At 38.3% G+C, this 20737-nt stretch overlaps 1 protein-coding gene across 1 annotated transcript; it reads right to left on the reverse strand.

Moving 5' to 3' along the window:
- Window positions 1-752: 752 nt before the first annotated feature.
- On the reverse strand, window positions 753-20658 carry adgrd2 (adhesion G protein-coupled receptor D2). Its single transcript, XM_026945716.3, has 26 exons — window positions 20247-20658; window positions 19863-19906; window positions 18500-18599; window positions 17849-18100; window positions 16370-17005; window positions 16049-16171; window positions 15873-15958; window positions 14080-14358; window positions 13864-13975; window positions 13616-13750; window positions 12746-12854; window positions 12008-12113; window positions 11861-11916; window positions 11645-11771; window positions 11081-11184; window positions 9769-9871; window positions 8559-8712; window positions 8233-8366; window positions 8002-8117; window positions 5793-5913; window positions 4216-4257; window positions 4078-4131; window positions 3723-3870; window positions 3569-3627; window positions 2712-2742; window positions 753-1514 (listed from the first exon to the last, which is right to left on the reverse strand). Exons 1-26 carry the CDS (start codon window positions 20323-20325, stop codon window positions 1507-1509), a joined length of 3318 nt encoding a protein of 1105 aa, XP_026801517.3. The 5' UTR covers window positions 20326-20658; the 3' UTR covers window positions 753-1506.
- Between the last annotated feature and the right edge of the window lie 79 nt (window positions 20659-20737).

Here is a 20737-nt window from a genome sequence, read left to right on the forward strand (position 1 = left end):
ACACATCTGTTGCATGTACTTTTATTGTTATTGGTTGTTTTTTAGGTACTCTGAGTACCTGCTGATACTTTGCAATACTGACTTAATATTTATTTACTGGTCTGATTGGTCAGTATGTGTTGATTCATTTTCTTTTTCAGTTTCACACATTTTCCCAGTTATCAAAAATTACCTTCCAACGTTTTCTTCTGTAGTTTACGAAGCTGTTGTAGCGATGTTAGCGTATTGTGTCTTACTTAGTGTAAACGTAAACAAAACTTCATTGGGTAGCTAAACATCTTGGACAACCGCAACCAGTTAACACGATTTGATATCATTCCGCCTTTTAAGCCCCGCCTCCTAAAGACTAAAGTTGGGATTGTATCAGAAAGCCAGAAGTGATGTAGATGATTTTATAGTTGCGCTTAACATTTTATTTTTACAATGCTAATGTTTATGTGAAAATATGATTGCATAGCTTAACAATGCAATTCGAAGTAAATATACTAAGATTTGGATATGGACATGTGTTATTACTTGTTAATTACTTGTTAGTTACTGTTAGCTGCTTACTTCATTATTCTGGCACTACATTTGCCATAAGTGGGACATTGTTTAAATTCAGTTTTCACACTTTGACACACACCAGTGGATTAGATCAAGTATACCTGGTATACTTATTATCAAATTGCATCCAATGCATCCTTTATTACAATTATTATTAGTATAGTTATTACTAGTATAGTTAGTATTAAATAAATCAACTCACCATATTGAAGTTTTACAGTTACAGGTTTATTTACAGTGTTTTTCATTATTGTCAAAGCAATTCACGATTTTTTTTTCTGACATTGAAAAAAAATCCCCATATAATTTACATCTATCAGATTTGGAACAGAAATAAAATCACATCTCTATTGTTTCCTCAGATCATACACCCAAAAAATGGCAAACAAACTTAGTTTTCTATAAACTACTTTTTGTGCACCAACACCTCGCTAATGCAAATAATTCCTATGTCATGCTCTGCTCCAGTAAGCAGGCGTCGGTACGGTCACGTCACACAGGACTAAAGTGTGTCGTACGTCAGTGTGTCGTACGTCAGTGTGTCGTACGTCAGTGTGTGGTGACAGTCCAGCGTATCTACGTTAACCTACTCAGCTACAGTCACGGTTAAAGCGTCTCACTGACAGCTGAAGCCGTCTGGTCTGAAGGTACGGCGCGGTGGGACTCGCTGTGTGTGTCCACTCCTAACACTAACTACGCTTCAGGTTCAGCAGTGTGAGTTCTGTGAAGAGTGAAGAGGAGAATCCCAGAAGAACTTCGGCACCGTCTGCTGTTTTATCCCACACGCACACACACACACACACACACACACGGCACTGTTTCACTTTAACCCTGGGAACGAGGGGGACTGCAGTGTGGGAGAGGCCGGCTCTTCTCCAGCTGCTTCGCCGTGTGCGTGTGTGTGTGTGTGTGTGTGTGTGTGTGTGTCAGCTGCATGTGTAGTCCACCAGTGTCCTGTCTTCAACAGGCTGTAACAGAAAATTCAATTAGCACATGTCCGAACACTGCAACTAATATAATCACATGCAGTAACATTCTATTCTATTCTATTCTATAAAATTTTATTCTTTTCCATTCTACCCAATTCTACTCTACTCTATTCTATTCCCGCCCATCTCATCTGTTCCATTCAATACTAGTTTATTCAATTCTATTCAATTCTGTCCCATTCTATTCCATTCTATTCAATTTCATTCTATACCAATCCATTTTAGACTATTCTATTTCAATCTATTTTATTATAATCAATTCCATTCTATACTATTGCATTCATGTCTATTCTCTCTCATTCCATACTACACTATTCCATTCCATTTAACACCATACCATTATACACTATTCTATTCTATTGTTCTCTATACTATTATATACTATACTATTCCATTCTATTCTATTTTATACCATTATACACTGTTCCATTCCATTCTATTGTACTCTATACCATTATATATCATTCCATTCTATTCTATTTTATACCATTATATATCATTCCATTCTATTCTATTGTTCTCTATACTATTATATACTATACTATTCCATTCTATTCTATTTTATACCATTATACACTGTTCCATTCCATTCTATTCTATTCTACTCTATACCATTATATATCATTCCATTCCATTCTATTCTATTCTATGTAGACAGCCTTTGAATACGCTTCGTCTCACCCTAAACCAGTTTTATGTAATAACATCTAACAGTCATGCAACATTGCATTTAATCAGGTGTTTTAATCTCTTTGGGTTTTTTAATTCATATTTTCATTTTGTAAGAAAACACAAATGTTATTCCAAACTCATTAATATGTTTTGAAATATTTATGTAGACTTAAACATTGACTTGAGAATCTTCACAGAATGAATTTGTTAGTATTAGCAAATACAGCACCCTCTAGAGTTCAACCCTTAACACAACTGTACATTAATACACTGCACGTCTGTGCAACACAACCTCACACAAAACATAAACAACCTGTGTGTGCGAGAGGTTGGAGTTCATACAAATGAAGTAAGAACGTCTATGATTATTAACCCCTGACCTTAGCCATTCAGAGCTTTTCATACAAGCTGGTCTGGGTGAATTCTTACGACTAAATGTATTTACAAGTATTTATCTGTAAGTGTTGCCAAATCCTGAGTTCTTCAGCTTTTCTGAGAGATTACCTGAGGGTTTGAAGGCCATGAGCTGAACCGCCTGAGGAGAAGAAGATCAGAGATTAGTGTGAAGAGGGAAAGAGTATACAGTTATGTTCCTATCAAAAGTAATCATATGTAAATGCCATTATGACACTGTATTTCTATTCGGAAAGTCATATCTTTGATTGTAACAAGGTTTAACCAGGTTTAAGTTTTAATACATTTTTATTATGAATCCTAATTTAAATGTTTTCAGTGTTCATGTTGTCATTATGAATCACAATTTTGCATAAATGTGACTTTATGAAACACTGGTTATGCTGCCAGAACTTTTAAAAACATAATGATTTTTACTGAAATGTCTACTGTAGGTAATGATATGAGGGGAGGGGTCAAGGCAGCAGGGAGCCGAGGGGGCGGAGCTTAAACAAATATTCATAACTGCACATAAACCAGTAAATCTATAAATAAATAATGAAATTCAAAAATACCATATGGTAAGTGAACACAGCGTGGTTTAAATGTGTGTGTGTGTGTGTGTGTTGGAGTCGTTATGATTGATTCTGATTCATTATGACTGATTCTAATTGATTCTTATTCACTATGACTGATTCAAAATTCTTCATTATGCTTCATTATGCTTCATTATGATTCATTACTATTAATTATGATTTTGTTATGATTCATTATTAGTCATTATCACTGATTATGATTCATTATGTATTTAAGGTTCACAAGTAATTAAATTTAAGCATTGCATTCCCATGCAACTCCATAAATATGGTCCACGGTGTGTGTGGGGGTGTGTGTGTGTGTGGGTGTGTGTGTGTGTGTGTGTGGGGGTGTGTGTGTGTGTGTGTGTGGGGGTGTGTGTGTGTTCTTACTGGATTTTCCAAAGTCGGTTTTAATGAGAAGCTTACAGGTTTGTCATTTCCAAAACTTTCTAGAGAGACAATGAAAGAAAGAGTGAAAATGTGAGATTGACAACACTGCAAACTTCACTCACTCACACACACACACACACACACACACACACACCGTTCTTAATGACGAACGAGCTGGCTGTGGAGATGGTCATGTGACTGGAGCTACTGCTCTCTGGGCTGGAAGGGGTAGGCAAGCTGTCTACCCATGATGCACCAGGGGTCCTCTGAGTTGGCAAGAAGCTGATTGGCTGAGAGCAATTCTGCAAGACCAGAAACTGCAATGAGGACTAGGCATTTAGTTAAAAACAATCCTTAGCTAGTAAATAGCACAAAAAACAAAACAAAACTGAGTGTTACACTGAATGGAAGCTAAACATAAATAGCTAAATAGCTGGCTTTCTTTGTATTACTCTGTAAAATGAATCAGTAGGTAAAATTTTAAAAAATAACATTATTGTCTTTCTTACAGTAAATGACAGAGCTTTCCTCTTCTCCTGAATTCTCTTTATAGCGTTCTGCACCTGGTGAGCAAAAGTACAGAGAGTCACGACGCTCCAGCACGTAGCATCTACACCAAAACAACAGCATGACAGATACATTCTTACCTCGCTGTTGTAAACCGCATACACCAGGAATATGTACAAACCCTGTGGAGACGAGACGAGAGAGAGCGGAGTGTGTGTCATCACTCAATAACAAATCACAAAAACAGTACGAGATCAGGATCAGCCTGAAGACTACACTGCACGCGAAATGAAATGAGAATCAGAAAGAGGGAAACTCAGATAGTGTGAGGACGTCCAGGTCACATCAGTAGCACACATCAGCTCATACTCGGAAGGAAGGAAAGGAAGAATGAAACAACAAAGATAGAAGGAAAGGAAAACAAACAAATAAAGAAGGAATGAACAAATGAATGAAAACCTTAATGCATGAAAGACAAATGAAAGAATGAAAGAAAGGATGAATGAAAGAATGAATGAACAAACAAATTAAAGAATTAATGAAAGGAAGAAAGAATAAATGAGTAAATGAATGAAACAGAGTGAGAGAAAGAAAGAAACAAAGAATTAATGGAAGAAAGAAAGAAAGAAAGAAAGAAAGCATGAAAAAAAAAAACAAGACAAAAAGGAAGAAATTATGGATGAATGAACAAAATGAAAAGCATTTTCAAAATTTTTGAAAAAATGAATAAAAGAAAGAAAAACAAACAAATAAATTTAAAAAATGTATGAACGAACAAATGAATGAATGAATGAAGGGAAGAATGCAAGAAAAAAGAATGTATGAGTGAAAGAATGAAAGAAAGTATGGATGAAAGAAAGAAAGAAAAAACAAACAAACAAATAAATTAAAGAATGTATGAATGAACAAATGAATGAATGAAGGGAAGATGCAAGAAAAAAGAATGTATGAGTGAAAGAATGAAAGAAAGTATGGATGAAAGAAAGAAAGAAAAAACAAACAAACAGATAAATTAAAGAATGTATGAATGAACAAATGAATGAATGAAGGGAAGATGCAAGAAAAAAGAATGTATGGATGAAAGAAAGAAAGAAAGAAAGAAAGAAAGAAAGACTATAATAAAAGAAGTGGACTGATTATAAAGGCTCAAAGCTTTGCACAGCTTAAAAACGTCTAAACTTCTCAGAGCCGAACGTCTCGAGCCAAACCCACTTCCACACACTTTTTTCCCAGTGAAAAGTCTGAAACAGATTCTCCTTTCTTCCCTGATCCAAATCCCGTGTTTCTCCGACCCCGGATCAGGAGTCAGTGCACAGCACAGCAGTGATAGATTCCCTCTGGCTAATTATATCAGCACGGCTTCCTTCCAAACACGGAACCGAGTCGTGAGCCTCCTACTCCCTCTCTATCTCCCGTCCCCTCTCTCTATCTCTCTGCTCTGCACACACACCGTAAATCTAAATTAACAAGCCCTGAGCGAGGTCAATCGAAGGCCAGGCTCGCAGAGAGAGAGAGAGACAGAGAGAGAGAGAGAGAAAGGGAGGAAAGAGTTGGAGGAAGGGAGAGAGATGAGGATGAAATGGAAGGAAGGAAAGGATGAAAAAAGCGAGCTCGCTTTAAAAAAGACGGGTTTGTTTGAGTTATGACTTTAAAGGGGGGCTAATGAGCAAATATAGTGCCAGAACTGTGTGTGTGTGTGTGTGTGTGTGTGTGTTACCTGGAAGGCATTAAGTGAAACAAACAGGTAGGCCAGAACCACAGACAGGTGCACCAGGACACCACACAGCCACGTGAGACCCAGAACCGGCATCAGAATCAAGACAGGCCGCGTCGCCGCCCTGCAAAAACACACACACACACACACACACACACACACACACATACACACACCGAATCAAAGAACAATCCTGAGCATTGTCTGTGTGGAACTTCATGTTCTCTCCGTGTCTGTATGGGTTTCCTCCACGTTCTCCAGTTTCTTCCTCATTCATTTCATTCATTCCAGGATTAACACATTCTTCAGAGAATACTCGAAAATTCCATTAATAATCATAATTTTTATTGTTTTAATAATTTTATTTTTCTGACTAAATTCTATCACAAAGCCAACAATAATCAACATTTTGGGAAATTCCTTACTAATGAGCTTTTACTTTTACAGCAATGAACATGTAATATTTCATCAATGAGGGTCGTCTAGAAACTGAGACTTCAGAAAATGATTTTAAGAAAGTTCAAAAACAAAAATTAAAAATGACTTCATGTATCTCCATACTAATAAGTGTGGTTTATAATATTTATAAAAGAAATTGGCATAAATATCATAATAACACATGATACTTGATATTTATATAGCATTTCAGGGACATATGATATGACATGACGTGTTTGTGAAGTAGGCGGAGCTTCAAACCTTCTTCAAAGTAGCTAAGTTTCAGATAATACGGTGGCCACGAGTGGACAAAAACAGTTAAGTAAACATTTTTTTTGTTTCGATATTTTATTACTACCGTTTTAGAGTAGACGTGTTATAGATCCAAAAATCTGAAATATTATTGACCAAAATCATAATTTTTACCTGGAGTCTCATGCCTTATACACACACACACACACAAACACACACACTCATCATGGTTGTAACCTTCTCAGTGTATCATCAGTTGTAATGCTGTGCTCAAGGCCTCTGCGATTTCTTACCTTCTTAATGCTATTCTTTCTATTCAGTTGCACATCACAGCCCACGGCACACGCCAGAGTGTTTTGTAGGCACACTGGAACAATGTGCCCTTGTTTGCTTCAATTTGTCACTGAGGATTTTCGATTTCGGATGATGGGACACAAGGCGCCAATTTTATATAACATCAGCGGTGCTTGAAGAGTCTCAAGTGGTGTGGAAATAAATGTAGCAATTATCGGCCGACCAGAGCCGATGAAAAGGAGCAGAGAAAATGGGATGGTGTGTTTGCGTACGCACTTGTGTGTGTGTGTGTGTGTGTGTGTGTGTATGTGTATGTGTGTGTGTGTTTATACTATATGTCTGCCTTAATGTTTCTTGGAAAACTGAAAACTGGAATAGAAACTGATGATGTCACCCAGACAAGATTAGGTGGGATTTTGCCTTATTGGTTTTACTCATTGTTTTTTAAACACAACCATAAGAACGTTATGGTCTCTGTGTGGTTTTATGATAAAAACCATAAAATCACATGCACATAAGATCACACAATCATTAAATCATTCATTATTTTGGTTATAACAAGTTAAAAATTCGAAAAAGTAAAAAAAAAAAAAAAAAAAAAAAAAAAAAGATATTACTGCAATTCAGTTCCTGTGCTAATTTTGAGATAATAAGTTAAAATTTTGAGATAATAAGTTGACATTCTGAGATTATACATCAGAATTTTGTGATAAATTTAAATTTTGAGATATGTTTAAAAGTTCCCAGAATTAAGTTCCTAGGCTACAGTTTCAGGAATTAAGTTCCTGCGCTAAAGTTTAAGTTTAAAACTCTTGGGTTTAATTTAAATACTTTAACATAAATTCCTGGACTAAAATTCCTGGACTAAAGTCCTGGAATTAAGTTCTTGGGCTAAAGTTCCTGGGTTCCTGGGGTAAATTTCCTGGAATGAAATTCCTGGGCTAAGCTACTGGAATCAAGTTCCTAGATGACATTCCTGGAATTAAATTATATATCTTCCTGGGATGAAATTATTCAAATTAACTTATCTATCTTAAGTTCCTGGACTAAAATTGCTCAAATTCAAGTCTCTATCTAATGTTCCTGGGCTGGAGTTCCTGGGCTAAACTTCCTTGGCTAATGTTCCTGGGCTAAACTTCCTGGAATTAAGTTCCTTTACTAAAGTAGAACAACAGTTTAAACGTCCTCGCATTAAGGTGCAGAAATCAAGAAAGGGGAGGAGCCTCACCAGGTCAGATCCAGGGGCTTTGATTTGGAGGCGGAGCTTGGTGCCAGCATTTTGGCCCGGCGCCGTGCACTAGAGATGGTTACCATGACGACCCGGCACAAGACCACAGTGTTGACCTTAAAATGAGAGGCAGGAAGAGATGTGACTGTAAAACCCGAAATAACCAAAACATACACATGCATATCTCAGCCACACACACATACGCACACACACACACACACACACACTTACCGTTAGAACAAACAGTACAGGCCCCACAAAAGCCCAAATAATATCAGACTCTGTGTTGAGCCAGCAGTGCTGCTCCGCCTTGTACTTTTTCAGCGACACTGTCAAGGTTACAGAGACAATGACAACTGGCAAACCTGGGAGTGGCACACACACACACACACACACACACACACACAAACATACACACACACAAACACAATTACCACCCAGTTACATACTTATCATTATCAGTGTTCAGTAGTCATCCATCTAAATGTATAGAACAGGAAGTGATAAAGAATGCAACTAAACATTGGTTACACACACACACACACACACACACACACCCCAGCCCAGGGCGTAGTAGAATCTCATTCTTCTGTCCTCGCTGATGTTCACAGAGACGACTTTGCTCCAGAGCAGCAGCCCTTCAACCAGCATCCAGCAGAACGAGGCCAGGAAGAACAGGTGAAGGAGAGCCGTCACCAACAAACACAGCTCCTACAAAATACCACTGCACTGTTCAATTCTCAATTCCGATTGGTCAGAAGGTGTTGAATAATTTTCTATAACAGCAGCTCTGACAGTACAGCAGCTGCACATCACAGGTTTATATTAATGCACTTCTTCTAATACATTTGTTTCTATAGTAACAGCTCATTCACAAGGACTTGTACAGGGCACATTTCACATAAACGTATTAAAAAATGTGTATAATCATTGATATGCTGAAGTTCTCTGTAAGGAGATGTTTATTTAAAGTTTATGGAAATAGTCTCCAGTGTCAGTGCTTTGTAACAGTCAGAGGTACAGCTAAGTCTTCAAGACAGAGGGGGTTATGATTTACGGTTTCTTGGTAACATGACAAGTTGTTTTATTTTTGTCATAACTTCAAGAAAAGGAACGAAAGAAAGGCTGGTGAGAGAACAACTGTTTATAGCTGCTATAACATAAGTGAGAACAGGAAGTTATTTCACAGACGTTCTGCAACATTAAATTCAAGTATAAATGAATAACAAGTATTTTGTTCATAAGCCAGAATTTTGAGATAATAAGTCAGAATAAGATGAAATTTTGAGATAAGTAAAAAGGTTGAGATAATAAGCTAGAATACTGAGATAAGTCAGAATGTTTAGATGATAAGTTAAAAGGTTGAGATACTAAGTCAAAATTTTGAGATAATGAGTCAGATTTTTGACATAATAAGTAACAATTTTGAGATAATAAGTCAGATTTTTGAGATAATAAGTCAAACTTTTGAGTCAGAATTTTACATTTCTGGGTTAAAATCCCTTTCCTTAGGTTAAATATTTTTACATTTATATGTGTTTAACATTACAAGTTAAATGTAAACTATAAATGGATGAAAAGTATAATGTGTCATTCTTAATAAATATAAAATTGTAATCATTGGGGAATTACTGTGATACAAGAAGGCATGCTGGTACAGGAAAATATTCAACAGTAACTCTGCTTCGCATCTTATGAACAGTATTTTACTTTTTTTTTATTTTTTTTTTTACATTTTTCTTATCATTGTATAATTCCATAAAGTACCTGGTTAGCAGATGCCCAGTAGCTGAAGATGAGGAGAAACTGCGCAGCAGCCAAAGCTACTATCAGATTTTTATGCACTGTGGTGCGGTCAGATTTTGGGACACTAGAGGGAGACACAAAGCAGGAAATACACACACACACACACACACACACACACACACACACACACAAACACACACACACACACACACAGGATGTAAATGACATTCAGCATTCAGTACAAGCATCCTAGCTGTGTGTTTCACTGACTTGCTTATTTAATGTCATTTTTGAAGTCTAGTGGCTAGAGAGTCATCAATATTACTTCACTATTAATTATATACACATAATGTCAAAGCTATTTAAATATCAGGCTCATTATTTAAGAATATTTTGGCTATTTATTTTGGCTTTTCATTTCTATGAAGCTGACTCACAGAAAGGTCCAAGTTAACATCATTTATAGACTCATTTGTTTTTTAGCTGCGGCACCATTTAAGTCAAGTGACCACTCAGACAGGCTCATTATTATAGGGACCAAATAATAAACATAATAACATTAATATTGGTTTATTTGTGATTTCTACTTCTGTAACTAAAATTTTCAAAACTTTCCAAAACCCCTGGCTTTGCGTCATGGACCACTAGCTAAGGCACACAAAAGTGTGACTAGTTTCTTTCTTTCTATCCACAGTGAATAAATATTAAAAAGTAAAAGTTATGTGTGAGGCAGTGTACACAGTTAAGAAATGGTACAGTCCGTTGTAGGGGGTTTTAAAAAATGTAATTTCCAAGTATCTATCCGACAAGATTAGAGAAACATATTTTAATGTTTACTGTATATTTAAACCATTTAATTTTTATGAACTCCTTCCAAATATTTTGGCTTAACTTTCTTTCTCTGGCTTAAAGTCATCATTTCTTAAATGTCGGACCCCGAATCTGCCTGTGATGGACAGGGACCACTACATGAGCACCACTGAGCAGATGTTATATCTATGGTGGTTTATTTTCAGCAGAACAGTGACACTGACATGGTGTGTGTGTGTGTGTGTACAGCAGATCAGGTACAGCAGAGTTATTGCAGGCTTTAAACACTTGATGAAATCTAGAGGATTATTAACACACATTAAATAGGAGATTTAGTGTCTAACTAAATAATATCCACTCAGTGGTGGTCTCTTTCCACTGATGTACAGGGTAGAGGGGGGCAATACTTTTTGCATGGCAACACATGGTCTAATGAATGTAGCTACAAAGTAAAGCAACCTAATAAAGTGTCCGTTGAATAAATGAGTGTAGGATGAAATACACACACCCTCGCTGCTCTCACCTGACAGCAATGAAGAGGATGAAGGTGAAGATCAGTCCACACAGAGACACTCCACAGCCGACGAAGCTCAGGATCTGTAAACCTCTCTCATCCTCCGGGGTGTGCTGCAGATCGCACACACGTACACACACACACACACACACACACACACACACACACACACACAGTCATACACACCGTGTTTTATCATGATGCAAATAGTATCCTTACAAATATTCACCACCATTTATTACACTTTTAATGCAGCGTTTTACTGTGTTTAACTAAACAGGGCCATTCTCTCTCTCTCTCTCTCTCTCTCTCCTGTCTATCACAGTGATAGAGTGATACTAGCCAATCGTGGGTGCCCGTGAGCTCATGTATGTGGATGAGGGGGATAGCGCTTTCTTCTGAGTGTGTTACGCTGCCCTGTGATGAAGCATGCGCAGCAGTTGGCTGTGATGCGGTTGGCTGGCTTCACTAAAAACCAGCCTCATCCCATAGGATTACATGTAAAACATGTTGGAGCGGTTGATACGAGTGCAAACTCCCTGATCCGCATTGCTATTTTTCATCAAGCCGTACCTGAACCTCATAAATCTGCAGGAGCAAGGCAAAGTTGGTGGTGTGGTTACAGTAACAGGAAGTCCTGTCTTCTTGTGAGGAAATGACCTCACAGCCATCAGTTGACCATCCTCCTCTATCCTCTGCCCTGAGTAGCCACAATAAAAAAAAACACAAGCATTTTAGAAAACTGCTATATCGACAGAATCATTAATATATGAATACACACGCACTCACAGGAGCTCGAAATCCCAAAAAGCACAGACCGGCTTATGAACAATCCCTGAAGTGCTCTAAAGAAAGATGAGTGAGATTTGTTAAGCCATGATACTGCTGTCTTAACTGATTTATAAATAAAATCTCGATTTCGACTAAAAAGGTTACCTGATTGTGATGGCGGAGTGTATACTGCACACCCAGACTGACGAACTTCCCATCAGCCATCACTGTGCTGGAAATGAGCGATGAGCCCAGGACTGTCCCTTTATATCTGACACACAGTCACATACATCACAACTTGTCTAATTAGCATTAGCTGATTAGCCTTATTTTTATCAAGTAAGGATACAACACTGGGGGATGTGATGTTACAGGAAAATTATCACGTGGAGTTATTGTAACCAGCGCTAAGGTTATTATTTTCCTATAACATAACATTCACATAAAACATATATGTGTTTTATTCCACTTATACCACAGCAATTTGCATACGATTATAATGTTCATTTATTTCACTTCATTTATTTATTTATTCAGTTTATAGTTACATTTAATGTTGAGGAACATTCACAAAACAAGCTAAGTTAATCAGTCAAAAAAAAAAAAATGCAGCTTGTCAAAACAAAGTCCTGTTCAAAGCTCTGACACTGGAGACTCCTTCCAAAAATGCTAAATGTCTCCTTACAGAAAGCTCCACCATGTTAACAATTATACGTCTTTCTTGTTTATTTGTTTATTATAAGTCTTAAATTATATAGAGCATCCACTGTACAAGTCCCTGTGAATGAGCTGTTACTATAGAAACAATAACGTATTAAAACTTAAATTCATCAACACATTCTGACCAATCAGAATCAAGAATTCAACAGTGCTGTGGTATAAAGTTAGTTGAATGAGACTTACTTGAAAGAGGTGTCAGTGCTGATGGGGATGAGCGTGATGTTCTCCTCTCCATTCAAAAGCGGCCTCAAGGAGCCGTACCACGCATTTAACAGAGTCACTTTCCCGAAGCCTGAACACGTACAAACACACGTTTGCTTAGTATAACACATGATTAGTTTTAATCACATATAAACCGATGAAGTCATTGGCTGCCATAGTGCGCCTCACTTTCTGCACTGTGAAATGAACGCTCATTTATTTGTATAATATTCCGACGCACATATAACAAAAAATACCATATGCCACATTTTTTACAGCAACAACTTAAGTGCTGTAGCAAAACATTTCATGTGTACAGTTCTATTTCATCGCTTTGAAAGGTATAAGACTTGTGTGTGATTAGGGTGATTAGCAAAGTTAACCAAGGTTCACTTTGCTAAACTAGCAAGCTAATAAAACACTATCTAGCTTTATTAGCTTGCTAGATTAGACTAGAATTAACTTCTGGTTTAAGTAGTGGCATTTTTTTTTTGGTAGCCACTTGTTCAGTAACTCAGTAAGTTAGTTTTAAGAGTGAGCAATGAGAGTTTAGAACTGTCATCATCCTGGGAGTTGAAGGGGCTCATATATGAGCCATTTTGATTATCTTTTTAATATCCTTAGTATTGCATCCTCTGCTGCCTACTTAGGTCTTTAATATTTATGTCTACAGTAACATTTGCTATAGCCTGAACATAATCACTATAGACTGATTTTTTTTTTTTGAAGAAATTTAAATAAACTGCTGTTGACAACACCATAAGAAATACACTAATTCTACAATTCTAATTAAACACTAACCAAGTGAAATGCAGATTAATACAGAGAGAGCTGTAGGAAGTGTTTATATACCCTCATTGTGGAGCTCCTGCATGCTTTGAGGTGGAACAGAAATGCAGTCCAGACCCGTGGGACCGGCTGTGCCGAAACTGCAGAACTCTGCTCCATGAGAACTCTCAGACACGTTCTTGTGTTTGACCTGCAGTCCTGAATCGGACATGGTTATACAGAGATCCTCTGATGATCATAATGGTAAGACATAATATACACTTTAAACATGAGTAAATATAAAAAATGAAGGGGAATGCCGAGAGACGTACTAATATTGCTGCTGTTTATTTGCACGTGGTCTGTGCCCCCCAGGAGCAGCGGGCTGAGGTTAGACGCCATGCGGTCGAGGGTCTGCACCACAACCATTGGTCCACTAACAACCTAAACACAAAGACATGTATTTAGCACTTTTAATTAGAAACTCTCCAACCAATCATTGTGTCTATGGCTGTACTCTTTAATAACATACATTTCAATGGTTTTACCTCACTGATGTTCTGCCATTTGTCCATGATCTTCTCATTCATGAGCGTATCCGCCAGACTGATGAAGCTGTGGCTGAGTGCGTGTACCTTCGTGTGGCCCTGGTCGCCTGTGGTCGGCAGCTCGGCAACTCGAGACAGCATCCCAAGCAGAGATGGAACATCCCTGCTCTCCAGTTGGCCCTGGGACTCCCGCAGATAAAACTCAGAGACATTAAGCAGATGAGAGACTCCAGGCCAGGTGTCATCTGCATCAGGCATGCCGAGGATATCGCTGGTGGTCTGAAACCAAAAGGATTTGCACACTGACACTTGGCACTAAAACCATGTTTTGAAGCAACAGAACCTGCAAAGGCTGTTGATGTTTTGAGGGAGCAATTTGGAGAAATTAGATTGGCTCATTAGATTCACACAGTCATGCAGCAGAGTACTGAAGATAAATGAATGAGATCCAGTTCATGAATGTCTAGTGGATAATTTCCAGAATGTGCCTCTTTTTAATTGCGAAATGTGTTTTTTGGAAAAAAAAAGTGGCCATCTTCCAACAATTCCTGGGCCAAAGAAAGGAAAGTGGTCACTCTGACCGGTCACTACATTCCTGAAATGAATGTATGTCGTTTTTCTGGAATTCATTAATTTCTAGAATGAATGAATGTTGGGTTTTTCTTATGGATTGCATAATCCCATACCAGGAAAGAATACAGCATCCTTTAAATTTTTTAGAGCAGGCTTTTGTACCATCTTGCACCAAAACAAGCTGGAACCAAGAATCGGCCATGTTAAAAATGGTGGAAAATAAAATATAGACAATGTTTAAAAGAACTTTTTAAATGACTGTACAGTGCATGGAGACTGTAGACTTCATGCGTGTTATGAGTATTCATTCATTCATTCATTTGCAGTAAGTGCTTTACAATGGTCAGGGTCGCGGTGGATCCGGAGCCTATCCCGGGAACACTGGGAGAGAAGTAGAGGTGGGAATACACTCTGAATGGGATGCCAATCCATCACAGAGAACCACACATTCACACCTAGGAAGCAATTTCGTGTAACAATTCAAGATACTGGAATGTTTTTGGAAGGTGAATGAAAATCAGAGAACCTAGAAGAAATCCATGCAGACATGCGAAATTCCACACAGACAGCAACCCAAGCTCAGGAACAATCCATGGACCCTGGAGCTGTCAGGCAGCAACACTGCCCACTGCGCCACCATGCTGCCCATGTTATGGGTACAAAGTCTATTAATTAATATGTACTTCATATAGGCATGTCCATTTATACAGAGAAATCATATCTGGAGTGTATTGGTCATCATTCTTAGACCACTGGTACACAAGTCCAGGAAACAACTCTGTATTTGGTATTAGGTCTGTAGTCAAGACCACCACTGTCAAGTCTAAGACCAGGACTAGCCAAGATTGAGTCAAGATCGTGTCTTAAAAGGGTCAAGGCCAAGTCAAAACCGAATCCAAATGAAAGCATGACTGAGTCAAGATTGCGACTGAAAACCATCACATCTTTTTTTTGAGGTCAAGTCTTTATTGTAACTAGTTGGCTTAATTTGTACATTGCGCCAATGATTAGGTGGTTTTCTAGAAGAAGGTATTACTTCCTGTCATCCCAGATTTCCCCTCAGGGATCAATAAAGTAGATCAGTAAAGTACTATCTATCTATCTATCTATCTATCTATCTATCTATCTATCTATTGTGCATGTGAACAGAAAAGACAACATGAATATTATTTTGTACAAACTCTCGGTTGAGACCAAGGAAGAATAAGAGGAATGCTTACCACGCCATGTTTCATGAGGTTTTGCATGAAGGGACTTGGGTGCGAAATCAACGACTCCTCCAGCTCTTTCTTCTTCAGATAGCGGTCTGAAGGACACATCACACATGCTAGTAATTTGATGCTTATTGTTCAGATAAATGGATCCAAACACATTCACAAATAAACAGTATACAAACCTTTGCTGATTTTGCAGATGAAGGGATGAGTGTTTGAGCAAGGTGTTGTGATGTATTTTGGTCCATTCAAGTCATTCAGAACTCGGCAGGAATCCTGCTCTTTCTGTTTCTGCTGCAGCAAACCTGGAGATTTTTAAACATCTTTTATCTCCTCATTCCTCCACACTCTTAACAAATAACCTAGTTTCCATACGGGTTATATTACATCTTTTGTAACATACTGGCACACGAGCCATACTAATACTTCCATCTTGAATTGTTGCACTTTTACCAGAGCGGCAGTATTGAGATTGAGGTATATATATATATATATATACTCACCAGGGCATTGCACCATCCCTGATATCTCCTTCACAACAGTGTGGAGGGTCAAATTGCGCTCCTGCCAGCTGAAAAACGGCCTCAGATTTGAGGCAGATGAACAGGTGAACAGTGTCCGAATCTGTCCCTCGGCCAGCCACGAATTCCAAATGTTTAGATCCGTCATGTTCCCCAAAAATGGTTCAGTGAAATTCCCCCCAAAAGAATCCTGGTCCTGTCCCAGAATAAATATCCCATTTCCGTAGATATCCCGAGATGAGTTTTCGTCTGAGGCTGAGTCGCGTTTTTCGCCGTCCACATAAATATCCCAAAGTCCATCACTTTTCCGCCAAGTAACGCAAATCTGGTGCCAGTCACCATTGTTGGGAAACCAAGCTTTGTAAGAGTGGTGCTTTCCGTGGATGATGAGGGCCAGCAGGACATGCCTCTTGGTCTTGTCTAAGCATCCGCGGAGCTGGAATTCGTTCGTCAAGGTGGGTGCAGCGTATGAGAACAGAGTCGACACCTTTTCATGGTGCGGGGCGAACTGGGCACGTACGCATACGCTCACAGCAGACAGTGGTGGGAATGAGGCCTCCACTCGAGCATACCCATCTTTAGAGCTGCCAGAGAAGGACAATCCTGACAGGACAACATCTGCCCCAGAAATAAAAGAGGGGAAAATACACAATTTATCAATAAAACTAATGATGTATCAATCCCAATACTGCTCATTTACTCGTATTCATAAAAAAATGCTTTTTTTAATGCTGATACAAACATCCAATACTACGTGCTGCTATGTGACATAAGCCTGGTCTTGCTAATCAACCGATGAAACAAAATGACAGCGATCGAGATGTATTTTACAATTAATGATGGCAAAATGAAGCACACGAAGTGTGCTCTGTGAAAATATCTGCAGCATCTTACAATCTCTACAATACAAGTAACCTGATAAAACATCTTAAACATCTTAAAGTTCAACATTAACAACAAACACTGGCTAGGTGAGAAGAATGGCTGCAGACAATGCTAGGTGAGTGAAAATAACAGCGCTTAGCCAGTAGGTTGTTACTGATGATCACCCTCTATCGGTCATCGACAAAGAGAGATTCAAACGCAATGAAAACGATAAAACGGACTTTCCTAACAGCTGTACAGAAGCACTTTTCTGAATTTGAACAAATCCTGCTCTACTCCACTGCCAACCTACTCGGGCCAAGGCAACTAATCAACTATATAGCTAATGCACTTCATTAAAAATGAACTTGCTAATGTTATCTAGAACAAGCTTAGTAGTGTAAGTGCATGAACACACACACACACACACACACATATTCTTCATGGCTGATAAGTAAACCAGGGAAACATAAACAGAACTAAAAAACATGTGACATCAAATATCAATGCATCGCTAAATTAAACACTGCCCAGCGTTGTAGTCAACAATCCACCATCCTTTCCGGTTTGGAAGCTAGACCTCCTTGGGAGACTTACTCTGTTTGGAAAGACTCTGTGCGGATGTGGGGTTGGGTTTGTTGCTGTCTCTGACCCAGACCGGACGGTGCATCCCGGACTGAGCCAGAACCTTCCTCATGCCCTCTTCATCCTCATGCTGACCCTGAATGGTGAGGGAGCTGAAGTGGCTCTGGCAGTAGTGGAAAGCCTGGTCGAAGCTGCAGGAAGCATTCACCAGCTGGAATACGGTCTCTGAGGTCTGAAACGGAGGGTTACGAAGGGCCACAGAATCTACCAGAGGAGAAGGTTACGTTGGATTTATTGTACACTTTTTTCAAGAACACTAGAATGATGCAATCAGGATCACACATTCGTATTCATTTGTGACAGGAACAGTTACAGAAAGGTTAAACTGGAAATGTATCCCAAAAGGTCCTATAGTCATCCAATTATGGTCCAATTATGTACCTTATATTTCACTGTCCCAGATGCACATGCACAATAAAGCAACAAAAGACCTACCCTTCAGGGTACCACCCCCATGTCAAGCATTGTACCATGAGAGCATTAGTTTAGTATCTTGTGACTTCTGAGTAGTTTCAGTTACAGATTCCATTCTGTGACATTCAATCAAATCCCTCATATTTTATGAATTCTGGTAGAAAAACAAAACGATTTTGTAAAACTCACCCACAATGCACCTCTCTGACACTGCTTCTTGGAACGACTCTGTTGATATATTTTCAGAGCTGGAAGTGTCTACTGTCTTCGAGGCGAAACATTCAGAAAGCTAGCATGAACATAAAAATGAAGAACATACAAAATGTTTTTTTTATATATTTGAATTATACTCACATCACGTTGAATAATATGAAGTCTTTTTGCCAAGGTTTTTTTTCTTTGTTCTGAACTTGCTAGGGATGAGATTTGCCTTTAAAACATTTGATTAAAAATGACAGGCTACCTTTTTGAGATTTTAAAAAATCAATACCCTAAGTACATCTAACAAAATCTCGGACATACAGATTTCATGTAAACAAGTTGAAAGGTGAAGTATCCGGGATTCCAAGGGATAAGTAGACGTTTTCAGAATGGTCAATCAAATAAAAAAGTTTTATATTCTACTCAAATAGCGAGTTATTTTTCAGTGATGTGAAACCCTTGATCCCCAGTGTAACCATTTAGGTAATGTCCCAGCTAGTTAGGCTACGCTAATGCGATCATTAGCTAACCAAAGATAGCAATTTAGCTATTTTCTAAATTCTTTATCTTATGTTTTTGTGTCCAGTTAACTCCACTCCACATCTCCTCTCTTCACTTCATGGACGTGAGCGTGACAGATGACTGTGAATGGCTAAATGCTGAGTTCGACCACTCAAAGCGTCTACTTTTCCCTGGGAATCCTGGATGCTTCAACTTTTGCCCTAATTTACATTAAATCTGTACTGTTGTGATTTGAATTTCTGAGATTTCAGGGGTTTTTTTTAATCTAAAATCCATAACCTGTAATTTTGAATTCTGTACTTTTAAAGGCAAATCTTACTGCTAACAAGTTCAAAACAAAGAAAAAATACCAGCAAAAATGTAAATTCATTGAATACACACACACACAAAAAAAAACATTTAATGTCATGTATATAAAATTCAAATACATGAAATTCACATTTAAATACTTGTATTAGCTTCCAGGTTTCATAGCTAGTAAGTGTACAACACCTTAGCACAGGGTTCCTCAAGACTGTGATAGAAATGTCACATTAAATTAAATTTTTTAAATATTTTGTAAAATTGTGATAGTAAAAATACAAAAATTAGTAAAGATGTTAATATATTTCACGAAAGTATTATGGTTTAAATAACAGATGTAGCCATTTATTACAAAAGTTAATGTTACTTAATGTTAGCCTACTTAAAGGGGCAAAGGCTTAAGGCAAATAATTTATTTCGTTTCGAAATCCCTGAAGCTTTTGCCTTCCAAAACAGACCATCTATAGGAACATCTATCACAAAATGTTATAATTATCATTATCAGAAATATGAACTGTATGATTACCATGGACAAAATCGCCATCAGTAGGACGGGAGACATCTTCCCATCTGGAAAAAGCCACACAGAGGATAGGAATGAGAGGTCGTAAAAAAATTCTGAGCATCCAGTAAACGAGTCTTAAATAAATCAACCACATCGATAATAAAATTCTTATTGGTCCAGACTTTAACACGAAACAACATACGAACAGACTTGAAACTGTCTCTAAAGTCACTAAAGTCCAACTGAGTCAGAGTTCCTCTATTTTTCAAACAGTGTTCTGCTTTTACCAGGAGGATCATTAAACTTCTGCATTCTCCAAACGACATACAAAGTGGCACGAGAGGAGGACAAAGCGATGGACGTGTAAATAAAATAAAATCTATAAAATGAAGAAAGAGGACTTACAGGAGAAAGAACGATGGCTGTTTCGGAGTGTCTTCTGTCCCTTGTAGTGAGATGCTTCTTTGTCTCTCTTGCCACACATCTGTCTTGCTGTGTTTGTGCGTGTGTGTGTGTGTGTGTGTGTGTGTGTGTTTGTAAAAGAACTCAGATGGGGCTCACACACAGGTCTATGTCTGTACAAGTGTCCTCATGGCAATGGACTTCATGTCACATAGACGAGTGTAACCAAGACTCCATTTCATACTGTATCTGTGTGTGTGTGTGTGTGTGTGTGAGTGAGTATATAAATTAGTGTGTATACCCAGCTTTAAGTGTCAGCTCTTCTCTTCACGATCATGTCTTCATCCTCTCCTTCCCTGCCTCCTTCTTCACCTTCCAGCATTCTGTGTATGTATATGTGTGTGTGTGTGTGTGTGTGTGTGTGTTGAGGAAAAAAAAGGTGTGTTAAGACCCCCCCTGGCACAGCCCTCTGTTCAGTACAGAGCTTTGTCATG

The sequence above is a fragment of the Pangasianodon hypophthalmus genome, chromosome 8 (genome assembly GCF_027358585.1).
Source record: "Pangasianodon hypophthalmus isolate fPanHyp1 chromosome 8, fPanHyp1.pri, whole genome shotgun sequence".
NCBI lineage: Eukaryota > Metazoa > Chordata > Actinopteri > Siluriformes > Pangasiidae > Pangasianodon > Pangasianodon hypophthalmus.